The following is a 12,807-nucleotide window of genomic DNA, read 5'->3' as shown; positions in this document are numbered from 1 at the left end:
GTGGAAAATGGTACAGCTGCTGTGGTAGATTAACATGGCAGATTCTCAACAAATTAAACCTAGAAATTACCATGTGACCCAGCAATTCTGCTCCTGGGCATGTAGCCCTAAGAATTTAAACTAGGGACCTGAACACAAATGTGGACACTCGTGTTCATAGCAGCATTATTCACAGTAGCCCAAAGTGGAAGCTCCTTGAGTGTCCATGGACAGAAGTGCATAAACAACGCGTGGTAGACATACAATGGAGTCTTAGCTTCGGAAGGGACATTCTGATACTGCAACATAGATGGGCCTTACTGACACTACGCCAAGTGACATAAGCCAGCCACAGAAGGACAGATACTTACAATTCTGCTCATATGAAGTCCCTAGTAGTTTAATTCATAGAGACAGAAAGCAGAAAAGTAGTTGTCAAGGGCTGGGGGAGGAGGGGAATGGGGAGTTAATGGGGTTTTGTTTGTTTTTCTTTTTTCTTTTTTTTGGAGAGAGAGAGAAAGAGTGGGGGAGGGGAAGAGAGAGAGAGAGACAGAATCCAAAGCAGGCTCCAGGCTCTCAGCTGTCCGTACAGAGCCTGACATGAGGCTCGAACTTAACCATGAGATCATGACCTGAGCGGAAGTCGGACGCTTAAGCAAGCGAGCCACCCAGGCCCCCCAGGGAGTGTTTGGCAGGTGTGGATTTCTATTTGAGGAGATGAAAAAGGCCTGAAGATGGATGGTGATGGTTACACAGCATTGTGGAAATACTTAATGCCACTGAATTATACACTTAAAAATGGCTAAAATGGTAAAATTTTGTTATGTATATGTCACCATGAATTTAAAAAATTAAATTTTGAGAAAGAAAAAACAATATTCTCTTTGAACCTGAGATACTGTGCTTTGGCTTTAAGTAACATTCGTCCAGGGGTTTGTGGGTTTGAGCCCCGCATCGGGCTCTGTGCTGACAGCTTGGAGCCTGCTTCAGATTCTGTGTCTCCCTCTCTCTCTCTGCCCCTCCCCTGCTCACATCTGTCTCAAAAATAAATAAACGTTAAAAAAAATTAAATACCATTTATCCAGCTCATGAAGATTTTTAGGTTTTTCTATTCCGTCGACTCTTGATTGGGGGCTCTTCTACAATGAGTAAAGATCTGGAAGATAGGATTATTAGAAATGTCACCCAGAGAAATCTCTGACCTGGTTTCTCAGTGAATCTTGTTTTACGGAGGACATCGTTCCCTGTATCAGATGCTTGTCCTACCTTACTAGGAGTTTAGTGCCGAGGACAGAGCCTGAACATCTTGGTCCCATGTGAACCAGGAAAAAGGCTCCTCAAAAACATGTCAAACTGATGGCTTTTGAAGCATGCTTTTTCACTGTAATATGGAAGCAGTGTTCTTCAGACTTCTGATGCTGTAGTTGTACTATAATCTGATAAGAGTCTGGGGCCTTGTAAACATTCTGTTCTTTCTTCAAGGAGCTGATGTGAAGGCTGACACATTGTTTTGTGTAGGCTCTGCCTGAGGATTTTAAAGATCTTCTCTTATTTTTCAGGTCGATCTTGGAAAAGGAGGGACCAAAGTCACTTTTTAGAGGCTTGGGTCCAAATTTGGTTGGAGTTGCGCCATCGAGGTAAGCATTAAACTTTCAACTGCTCATTGCATGTGGTACATAATACTGTGTTCTTTCTTACTGAGGTGTGTTACCGCTAGATGACGTGTGTGTGTGTGTGTGTGTGTGTGAGAGAGAGAGAGAGAGAGAGATTCTAGTTCTTTTATTGTTAATTGAAAACTCATCTGCTCGCATCACCTGGATTCTTCTCTAGGCAAATGTTGGCTCCATCAGGTATGGTGCACGGCCAGCGTATTGGCATCACCAGGAGCTGGTTAGAACTGCACACTCAGAACACAACCCAGACCTAGATCAGAATCTACATTCGAACACGATCCCCTGATGATTTGTGTGCACTTGGAGCCGCTGAACTAAAGCAATTCTCAAGCTTCCTAGGCTTTATTTAAACCATCCTCATTTCTGTCACAAGGCTTAATGTCCTTGAAAGCCTGTTTGATAAACGTGAGTAGGTGAGTGTGTGTACAGTGTTATCTCTAAAAAAGCAGATAAGAAACAGCTTCTAGAAATGGCCTCCCAGAGGGGAGCTGGGTGACTAGTAAGAGACTTCTGTTATTTCATATGATACTCAGACCAAAAAGAGAATTCATTTTGATAACAAAAATGAAATGTTTTATGTAAGGTGGAGACTAGAAGCTTCCTAGAATTCTTGCAGATCAGTGCTCCCAATTTATACACAGATCACCTGAGAATGCTATGAAAATTCAGATCCTTATTAAACCCTTTTGTTCCTTTAGAGTTTTGTGTATAATATGTGTATAATCTCTTTAAAAAATAAAAGTCCTAGTCTCTGAGAGCGTGTAGGGTGTGCATTATTAGTAGATGGTGGGTATACGACATGTATGTAGTAAATAAAGAAGACGGAGTTGTATCTCCTTGTGGACAGTTTGGTAACGCCTGTTCATCTGATGTAGATTCCTGGCTGCCACACTCCGTTGAGAACAGTTGGGACCTATAAAAAGCAGAGTAATGTTACATAACAGATAAGTAGTCCAGATCCTAAGTTGAAAAATACGTTCTCTGATTGATGCCGTGGCCAGGCAAAATAAAGAAGCATTTTCCCTGGCATCGCTGGTGCAGGAACTGGGAAATAGCGACCAGCCCCTGCTCCCCAGGCCCAGGAAGAGCCAAGTCTGGAGAGGGAGAGCCCTGGGGGAGGCCAGCCTCCACCCAGAGGTGTTGTGCTGGGGGGAGGGGCATGCGTATTCAGTGGCGGAAGCTTTGTCTTGAAAACATGGATGATGGTAGTTCCTATTGACCCTGAGTCATCAAATTACATTTGACATACTCATTGTGGTGTAAGGACAGGCTTGCTGTATTCTAGAAGTAGTATTAGAAGTTGTAGAAGGTTTAGTATATATTTTGATGCTTAAACGATTGACCCAGAATGAGGAATGTAAATGGACTTTGTATGCTATGCAAATCTCGTCTGCCTCAGACATTTTGGACACTTGACCATCACTGGACATGCCCTGCAGTTGCCTGCAGCAGCTTTGGGTTTGCCAGATAAAGTCAAGCTTTGGGTTATATGTTAACCTTCTTTCTCACATTTTCCTAAACTCTTCCGAGGTCGTGGAGGGCCGTACATAGTGCCGTGCCAGTGTCTGTAGTGTCTTCTCTTTCTTCCACCAGGGCGGTGTACTTCGCGTGCTACTCCAAAGCCAAGGAGCAGTTCAATGGCATTTTCGTGCCTAACAGTAACACCGTGCACGTCTTCTCAGCCGGCTCTGCAGGTGGGTCACCCCAGTGTGTAGAGAGAAGCGCCTCGCTGTCCCGGGGCATGAGTGCCATGCAGCCTTTCCCGGGACTTAAAACCTAGCTCTCTTCCGCTTTTGCCTCTAAGATCATTTTTCTGGCGCTTTGTGCTGGAACTAATGAAGCATGAATCTTCGAGAATAGTTTGTAACTTGGTTCCATTTTCCTTGAAAACTCAAACTTTTATTCTTTCTTAAAATTTACGTGTGCTCATGCATATTCCGGTTCAGTGTTTTGTTTCTTTTAAGAGGAATATTGGGCACCCGGGTGGGTCAGTCAGTTAATCATCTGATTCAGCTCAGGTCACAGTCTCATAATCTGTGGGTTCAAGCCCTGTGTAAGGCTTCAGATTCTATGTCTCTCTCTGTCTCTCTCTGTCTCTGTCCCTCCCCCGCTCATGCTCTGTCTCTCTCTTCAAAATAAACACAAATGAAAAATTTTTTAAAAAAGAAAATAAATAGTAATGCATGTTTATGTCTTTCTGTTTCATTAAATTATTTTAAAAATGTGAGGGTTTTTTTGTGACTCCCCACAGTGTCCGGCGCACCCTGTGTACAGTTGGCATTTCTGTCCTTAACCACTGGCTGCTGTGATGCGGGCTCGGGGCTTGTGGAGAGTTCTTCGAGTAGGGATCCTACCAGATCAGATAGTATCTATTCTCTCTTGAGGGAGTCATTGCACTTATTCTAGAAAATTCAAAACAGGATTTATTCCCCCAGGAAATACTTGGAAAAAACTATGGACTTGCAGATTGCTAAAGGAAAGCTGTGTCTTTATAGATACCATTTTATGTGGGGATTTTTTTTTTTTAAGATTTTTCTTTTTTTTTTTTTTTTTTTAAGTAATCTCTACCCCCAACATGGGGCTCAAACTCATGACCCTGAAATCAAGAGTCACACACTCCACTTGACTGAGCCAGCCAGGCGTCCCTATGTATCCTTTTATGACTTGTGTCAATAGACGGTGTTTTGGAGAACTTAAATTGGTGTTCTGTAGAAAATCTCTGCCTTCCGCCAGCCTGGGAGGTGTTTTTCGCCTTTGTCACTCCACACAAAAAGGTTCTAGTAGCCCATGTGAGTAGTTACAGACAATAGTTACTAGAAGATAGCGTATGCAAAACTGCTTCTGGATACAGGGCTCTGAGGGGGACATGCGGAGTGGGAGCGGGCGATCCTCACGTCTGAGAGCGGTAGCAAGTGAGCCGTGAGCTCTCACCTGTTCATCAGTTTTTGTAACTTTGGCCAAATTAACTCAGAGGAACCTTTGGTAAATAAAGCGGACCTGGAGGAATTCTCTGAACCACCATCTGGGTCCCTAATGAATCTGCGTAGGACTATGGAGGACAGGTGTTCAGCACCCGCTGTGTCAGGCTGGCACCATGACACTACTCGCATGGGTTGGTCTGGAACAACTAACAGTATTAAGATGAGGAAGACTTTCTTTAAAACATGGTTCCTTTAAGCAGAGCAGTCTTAACACTTCAATTTCCTGAAGTGATGAGTTGGGTATTAAAATGTAGATGTTCAAATTCAGGTAACTGGAGATTTAGTGGCTTCTGTTTTAAGTTTGATAAAAGGTAACCTTTTTGGGTTAGATCAGCAGCTTTTTAAAACAAGTTATTTCTGGACCTAAAGTTTATAAACTGAGGGTTAGAATAGTTTCTTTATTTCCCATAGGAATTAGATTTCCCAGAATATCAACAGCGCCACCTACGGGTTGTAGAGGCTTGACCGGGGTCTCTAGAAAATTGAGAGATTTCTTTTCGGTCCGACCTAACAGCAGAGGTTATGTTTTAGGGGACCATAATTTCCATCTGCAGTATAGGAAAGTATAGAAAAGTAACTGCTTCCTACTTTTTTTTTATGCAGATCTTTTTAAATTTTTTTTTAAATTTTTTATGTTTTATTTATTTCTGAGAGAGAGACCGCGTGAGCAGGGGAGGGTCAGAGAGAGAAGGAGACACAGAATCTGAAGCAGGCTCCAGGCTCTGAGCTGTCAGCACAGAGCGTGAGACGGGGCTCGAACCCCTGAACCGTGAGATCATGACCTGAGCTAAAGTCGGACACTTAACCGACTGAGCCACCCAGGCGCCCCCCCGCCTTTGTTTATTTTGAGAGAGAGAGCAAGCAAGCACTGGGGGAGGGGGGAGAAAGAGAGAACGAATCCCAAGCAGGCTCCACACTGTCAGCATGGAGCACTCGAACCTATGAACCGTGAGATCATGACATGAGCCGAAGTCAGACACTCAACCGGCTGAACCATCCAGGCACCCATATCTGTTTTTACTATTAAGCCATTTAAATCCTGACCTCAAAGTTTATCATATGAAATAGACAGCTTTCATAAACATGGACCGTGTTCAATGATGACATTTTCTGGTTTTTCTCTTCCAGCTTTTATCACAAATACCTTAATGAATCCAATATGGATGGTTAAAACGCGGATGCAGCTAGAACGGAAGTAAGTTATTAATTGTTCCTTCCTTAATACGCTTGGGGTCTTTTTCTTCCCCCCAGTTCCAGTTGTGAAGTGAAGTGTGCAGAGTCCTTAGCCATCCCCATCCTGGGTTTTTTCTGCACAACCATACGTAGAAACTCCTTCTGAGATGTGCGTTGCCAGGCCCTGTGGGAGACGAGGGCCGACAGAAGTAACACCCGGTGGAGGCTGGCGGTCCTTGCACCTGTGGTCCCGGCGGTGCCCCTGACTTCCTCTCAGACGGTTGGCGGGTCCGCCCCCCACTGGAATGCGAGGGGTCGCCTCCAGACGGCCTCTGCCTCAAGTGGCAGATGCCAGTAAGGCTAGGACAGCAAGTGCCATCAGGCCTCCAAAGGGTCGTTTTCATCTCCAAGGCCCTCAAATATACTAGATTTCTGCCCTGAAACTCGGGCCAGGGGTTCTGAACGTCTTCATGCCGTGGGTCCCTGTGGGAGGCTGGTGAAGCCTGCGGTTGCTTCTCAGGACAAGAGTTTTGAAAGCAATGGAAACCAGTTGTTGAAGTACAGTGATCAATATATTTTTTAATGCAACATGGTCACATACTTCTTTAATACAATAAATAACACAAGCAGTGGCCCAGTAACCACCACAGTTTCACANTCTCTTTTTTTTTTTTTTTTTTTTTTTTTTTTTAAGTTTACTTTTATCTCTTTTGAGAGAATCCCAAGCAGGCTACACGCTGCTGGTGCAGGGTCGAATATGGGGGTCAGTCTCATGTTTGTGAGGTCATGACCAGAGCCTAAGTCGGAGGTTTAACCGACTGAGCCCCCCAAGCGCTCCTATACTAGAATTCTAAGGACCCTTGTGTAACTGTGTCATGGGCAACTGCGTGTGGGCTCTGGGAGCTTCTGGCTAGTCTAGTCTAACTTTGAGCAACCTCCAAAGAAAGAACTAAACACCCCCTGGAAGCCTAGCTGGGGGTCTGCCTTTGTCTTTCCAGTGACCACAAAAACCTCTGAATTGGTCTCAGGTTCCATGTCCCCACCTCCCCCAATCCATTCTGTGTGAAAGAGCCTTCTAGAAGGCATCAGATATCATCATTTTGGACAGATCACTTGCTCCTAATCCTTTGAGGAGTCTTGTTTACTCTCATGGTAGCATCCTAATCGCTGGGCTTAACATCCAAGGTCCTTGGCTGTTTTCTAAAGCTGTCCTGTGCTCCTGTGCTCCCGCCTCCCCGGGTGCTGCCTCTCTCCAGGACTCCGTCCCCCTCTCGTCCCTGAAGAACACCTGCTTGTCCTTCAGGCTTCCATGTAGCATCCTCTCCTGGAAACTTTCGGTCACGACTCCCCATCCCAGGTGTGCCACGCAGCCACTCCTGCTTAGTAGCACACTCATGTGCAAGTCAGCTCGGAGCCGTTATGTGTGCTTTTAAATCCACCGGGGAACAGAACGCTCCACGTTCGGGACACTTGAAAGCTTTGTGTGGGTGGGCTCTGCTGACACGTCCTGTGACAGTGAGTGAGGCGTTCTTTGCTGTGCACCGGTCCCTGGGGAAACAGTGGGGAATAAGACCAAGGCCCTGCCTTCCCGAAGCCCCCAGCTTTACAGAAAATAAGGAGAATTACAGTCTTCATGAGATGGGCCTGAAAGGCTAAGGACCCCGGAGGGTCCCTAACGCAGTCCAGGCAGGGTGGGCACAGGGCGGGCCTCCTCCGGCAGTGATGGCCACCTCACTCTGGAAGATAACTGGGGGTGGGTGGCACTGCAGGAGCATCGGGCAGAGAATGGAGCGTGCGGAACGTCTAGAGACAAGAAGCATTCGTTACCGGGGAGCTGAAGGAAGGGAAGCACATCTGGAGTGTGGCGTGTGCGTGCTGCAGCCGCGGGAAGAGCCCAGGCTGCAAAGATGCACCGCGGCGGGGTGGGGGTGGGGGCACATTCTTACAAGCCTGGGAGGGCTTGGAATTTGGCCTTGGGCTGTATTTTGAGGACCATGGAGAGCCATTAGAGCCATGGTTCAGGGCAGGACTGGGGAACCCTTTGCCCCCCCAAGGGACATTTGACAGTGTCTGGGGACCTTGTCATGACTTAGATGGGGTGCTACTGGCATCTAGTGGGTAACGGTCGGGGTACTGCCAAACCTCCCACCATGCACAGGATGCCTTCCACAGCAGAGAATCATCTGGCTGAGAGCGCCAGCGCCCAGGCTCGGAAGCCCTGCATTAGAGCATTGTAAGCAGGGCAGTGGCGTGGCTGGCTCGGGGTTAGAAAGGCCTGAGTGTGGAAAGACACAGTGAAGAGCGAGAGAGCCTGTTGTGACTGGTTGGAGTCATGCGGGGGCAGTGGGCTTTGGCCCCAAGGGAGGGGTCTTTGAAGTGGACCAGTGGAGACGGGGTCAGGTCCCGGATCCTGTGCGCATCGGGCAGTTGAGGATGCTCTCCATCGTGGAAAGCGGCCAAGCCTGAGGCTTTTTATTAGTTACTGTGTAGTGTTTTGATGTTCATGATTTCATAAATTGAGAAATAACGCAATCTGGAGACTAGAGTTAAGAAAGTGCTCCCTTGTACGCACTGCCCAGTCAGAATGTTGGTGAGAGTTCCTTCAGCATTTTCTTAGAGCGTTGGTCGTACCACGACTGTAATTATACTCCGCCTGTAACTTTATCCTGCTTTCTGCTCACGCACTTCCGCCTCTTACTGCCTTCACCACTGTCTCAATCTAGTGTGTGTGTCGTGGTTTAGTTATCTCTTCCTATTTTTAGATACTTGGATTGTTTTGATTATATTGCAGTTACATTTTCCTCTGTGATGAACGTCTTCCTTTGTATGGCGCTTTCCAGAATTAGGTCAGAGTCCACGGACGTGTTTGTGTGACTCTTGGTACAGACGCACGTACTTTCCGTGGGCTTGTCAGGTGTCCCGCTGGCGGGAGGGCTCGGCTGAGCGCAGAAGGAAGAGGCCACCCCTCCCCTGCTGTGTACATCATTTCTCTTTATACTCAGCGCGCAGTTTTTGCACGTGGGACAGGCATCGGGCTCGTGCGTGTGCCTGGTAACGGCCTTTCACTGGTCTTGTGTCCACAGAGTGAGAGGCTCCAAGCAGATGAACACCCTCCAGTGTGCTCGCTACGTTTACCAGACAGAAGGCATTCGCGGCTTCTACAGGGGACTGACCGCGTCGTATGCCGGCATTTCAGAAACCATCATCTGTTTCGCCATTTATGAAAGTTTAAAGAAGTATCTGAAAGAAGCTCCGTTAGCCTCTTCTCCAAACGGGACTGAGAAAAATTCCACGAGTTTTTTTGGACTCATGGCAGCTGCTGCTATTTCTAAGGGATGTGCTTCCTGCATTGCTTATCCACACGGTACGTTCCGCCTCTTCTTCCAAGACAGCGACATGGCCGTGAGGTTTGCGGTGTTTGTCACTGTCACCTAGTGTGTCTGCAGCTCGCAGTGAAGTGCGAGCGCCTGCAGGTCCTAAAGTACTGGGGGCGGGGCGGGGGTGGGGCCAGGGACCAGCTTCAGCGCCTGTTTGTAGGTTATGCGCGTGGCGGGAACACGGCTCTGACTCCGTGCCAGCTAATTGTGGCCAGAACGTTCCATGCAGAATGGGGGCCCTGTGTTGTAGAGCTTCCGATGTTTTCAAAGAAGCCAAAAATCTGGATTTTATTTAACATTCCTCGATTTAAAAAAATGATATGGGTGCCAAACTGAAAAAAAAACAAACTCCCAGCTTCCAATTTGTGCCGAGTAAGGCCATTTTGCTAAGTTTGTTTTTTAAGGAATTATAGACACAAGGTCCCATTGACCTACTTAAAAAAATAGCTTAGTGTATTGTACCTTGAAAAACAGGTTTTGTTTTCAAAAGCCTGCTGCACTGTCAACTGTGACAAATGTCCCTGGTCACCTCACGAGCAGGTGATTGAGGCCTCGTCATGTGCCAGGGCACTAGGCAGCCCTACAGGCTCACGGAGAAGAGGTCGGATGCCTCCCGTGGGGCAGGGAGACAGAAGCGTGTGCACTGAGCTCTGTGTGATGAGCAGTGACAGGTGTCATGCTGGGGGTGCCTGGGTGGGGGAGGGCCAGGTGTGCCAAGGGTTGAAAATGGAGGAGGCGGCTTTTAAGCTGGACAGCGGAGAAGGGTTGTAATAGGAGAGGAGGTTGGGGAGTATGTGAAAAAAAAATCACGTTGATGATATTGCCACACTTAATAAAAAATTACACCTTCCGTGAAATTACTCTCAATTGCTTAATTGAGAGTCCAAAACCACAAACTATCTTTAAATGAGGTCCCATTCAAACCAAGCTTTTTTTAATCCCTTAAAAATTACTTTGTACTTCTGTATGTGTGTGTAATGTCCCTAGTTGACCATTTCCCAGAGTCAGAAAAGGTTCTAAAAAGGTTGTGACTTTTCATTGTCCCAGAGTGACTGTGCCGTCCAGATAGAGCCGAGATGACAAATAGCCAGAGGTGTACCTTGACCGTCCGTTATAGGGCCGTGTGCCTCCCGCTGGCTCATCGTGTTGCCTGGTAATTGACGCAGTTCATCCGCAGCATAAAGTCTCTGTTTCTCTCTGCAGAAGTCATAAGGACGCGGCTCCGGGAGGAAGGCACCAAGTACAAGTCCTTCGTCCAGACCGCTCGGCTGGTCTTCCGGGAAGAAGGTTACCTTGCCTTTTATAGAGGACTCTTTGCCCAGCTCATCCGGCAGATACCAAATACTGCCATTGTGTTGTCTACTTATGAGTTAATTGTGTACCTGTTAGAAGACCGCACTCAGTAAGAGGCCAGGAAATCGTGCTCTAGAATAAAGTTGAAAAACTCTAGAGAATTTTTTTTCCCATTGATGTTTAGAACGTTTGAGACGGAAACAGGAGAGGCCGTAAGATACGTGGCCCGTATCACCTGTTGGACATTTCCTTTTGGATTCATGTTTTCTGGAAGGTTTCAATTCATTAACGTTAATAGTTAATTATAACTTCGGGTTTTTTTTTTTTTTTAACTTAAGAGGATTCAGGATTAAGCAGCAGCTAAATTAAATCACGCTATTTAATTTTAAGTATAAATTTGGTTTGTGTCCTTTTTTATGTTCACCGTGCTATAAACTATGGCTAAGGAATTTAGTGAAACGGAACCCTAGAAATGCAGAGGAAACGTGTAAAATCAGAATCCAACTTGTTTCCTAATCTGACGCCACACTGCTGGACAAGTAAAATGTGTCACATTTTGGTGGCACTGGGTGGACCAGGACAGACTTCCCAGCCTTTTTTCTTTTTCTGTACATTTCCAAGTCTCATGCAGATTGATAACTTAAGCTTTTTTAAGATTATTGATAATAAAAGCTCAGCTTTTAACTCAGGCTACTCAGTTAAAAAAAAGTACAACTTTCTGACACTAAATGTTTTGAACTGTGAGCATGTTTCTAAAGTTCTCCTTTATCCCCAGTTTGAACCAAAGGCAAGCGTTTTAACGAACTGTTTACCAGTTGCCTTACTCCTGGACCTAGTTTCCAGAGGGTAACCTGGCCACGCCCAGGCACCTTGTAAGTTGTCGGCTGTGAATGTGGAATGTGGTGAGTAACAGACCCTTCCTGTCGGGTCTTTACCCCTGTTCTCAGTCCCCTAGAACTAGAGGGAGGAGCACAACACCGGGCTGACTGCCTACCCCCTGGAGAGTTCGCTTTCATTCTGACGGGAGGTGTATTTGAATACATTTTTTAAAAAACCTAGAAATGACAAATACCAGAATTTTAGCCAGACTGAGTCACCACTCCTCCCCCCCCCCGCTTTTTTTTTTTTTTTTAAGTTTATGTATTTAGTTTTGGACAGTACACACAAGTGAGGTGGGGGAGAGGCAGAGAAGACCGGATCCCAAGCACGAGCCGGACACGGGGCCCAAACCCACGAACTGTGAGATCATGACCTGAGCCACAGTCAAGAGTCGGACCCTTACCCGAGGCATCACCCAGGACCCCTACTTGGAGAGGAAAGTTAATAAGGGACAAAAAGTAGTACAGAAAGCAGAGAAGATCATTGGTCTTTCATGAGCTCTTTCACTGGATTTTGCTCATTTGTCCATTAAGGTTACTTTTCAGTCTGAATATCTAGAAGGATGCTGGACTCTAATGACTGGTGAATTGTAGTTTCAGATCCGGCTGCAGATGCTCTGGTGGGGATGAGAATGGGGATGTTTTCAAGTTGTGTTTAAAAAAATTTTTTAATGTTTATTTACTTTTGAGAGAAAGAGTGAGTGGGGAGGGGCAGAGAGAGAGGGAGACACAGAATCGGAAGCAGGCTCCAGGCCCTGAGCTGTCAGCACAGGGCCCGACATGGGGCTCAAACCCACGAACCGTGAGATCATGACCTGAGCCGAAGTCAGGAGCTCAACCGACTGAGCCACCCAGGCGCCCCTAAAAAAAATTTTTTTTTAACGTTTTATTTTTTGAGAGACAGAGACAGAGGTGAGCAGGGGAGGGGCAGAGAGAAGGAGACACAGAATCCAAAGCAGGCTCCAGGCCCCAAGCTGTCAGCACAGAACCTAATGCGAGGCTCAAACCCACGAACACAAGATCATGACCTGAGCTGAAGTCCAATGCTCAACTGACTGAGCCACTCAGGCGCCCTTCATATTGTATTTAGATTATAGAGTTTAATTTTGTTCACCTTTAGTCATGAAGGCTATTGGTGTGCTTGAGCTCACTAGTAGACTTTACTTCAACTGTCAACAACTGTGTTAAAATCAAGCATCAGTGCTTCTAAAATGCGTGGCAGTCAGATTTCTATACCAGGAGCTCAATTTAACTGCTTGATAGTGGCATTTAGCAACATCTTCCTATTTTAGGGTTCATATTGAAGCCTGCATTTCCCCTCAAGATTTTATCTAATACAAAGTGTAAAAATTTTGGGGCGCCTGGGTGGCTCAGTCGCGTCTGACTAGCTCAGGTCATGATCTCATCACTGTTACGAGTTTGAGCCTCACATCTGGCTCTCTTCTGTCAGTGA

At 46.3% G+C, this 12,807-nt stretch overlaps 1 protein-coding gene across 1 annotated transcript in view; it reads left to right on the top strand.

The window, feature by feature from the left end:
• Window positions 1-10,865, top strand: part of SLC25A33 (solute carrier family 25 member 33) — a 34,213-nt gene extending 23,348 nt beyond the window's left edge. The window contains exons 3-7 of the mRNA XM_077763844.1: window positions 1,539-1,616; window positions 3,246-3,346; window positions 5,762-5,828; window positions 8,890-9,170; window positions 10,387-10,865. Of these exons, the coding sequence (XP_077619970.1) occupies window positions 1,539-1,616; window positions 3,246-3,346; window positions 5,762-5,828; window positions 8,890-9,170; window positions 10,387-10,589 (730 nt within the window). The 3' untranslated portion in view covers window positions 10,590-10,865. The remainder of the gene's footprint in view (window positions 1-1,538; window positions 1,617-3,245; window positions 3,347-5,761; window positions 5,829-8,889; window positions 9,171-10,386) is intronic.
• Window positions 10,866-12,807: the final 1,942 nt, after the last annotated feature.

This window comes from Crocuta crocuta, unplaced genomic scaffold, assembly GCF_008692635.1.
Source record: "Crocuta crocuta isolate KB4526 unplaced genomic scaffold, BGI_CrCroc_1.0 scaffold13, whole genome shotgun sequence".
Taxonomy (NCBI): domain Eukaryota; kingdom Metazoa; phylum Chordata; class Mammalia; order Carnivora; family Hyaenidae; genus Crocuta; species Crocuta crocuta.
Note: the sequence above shows the minus strand (reverse complement) of the source record. Positions and strands in the feature narration are given on the sequence as shown.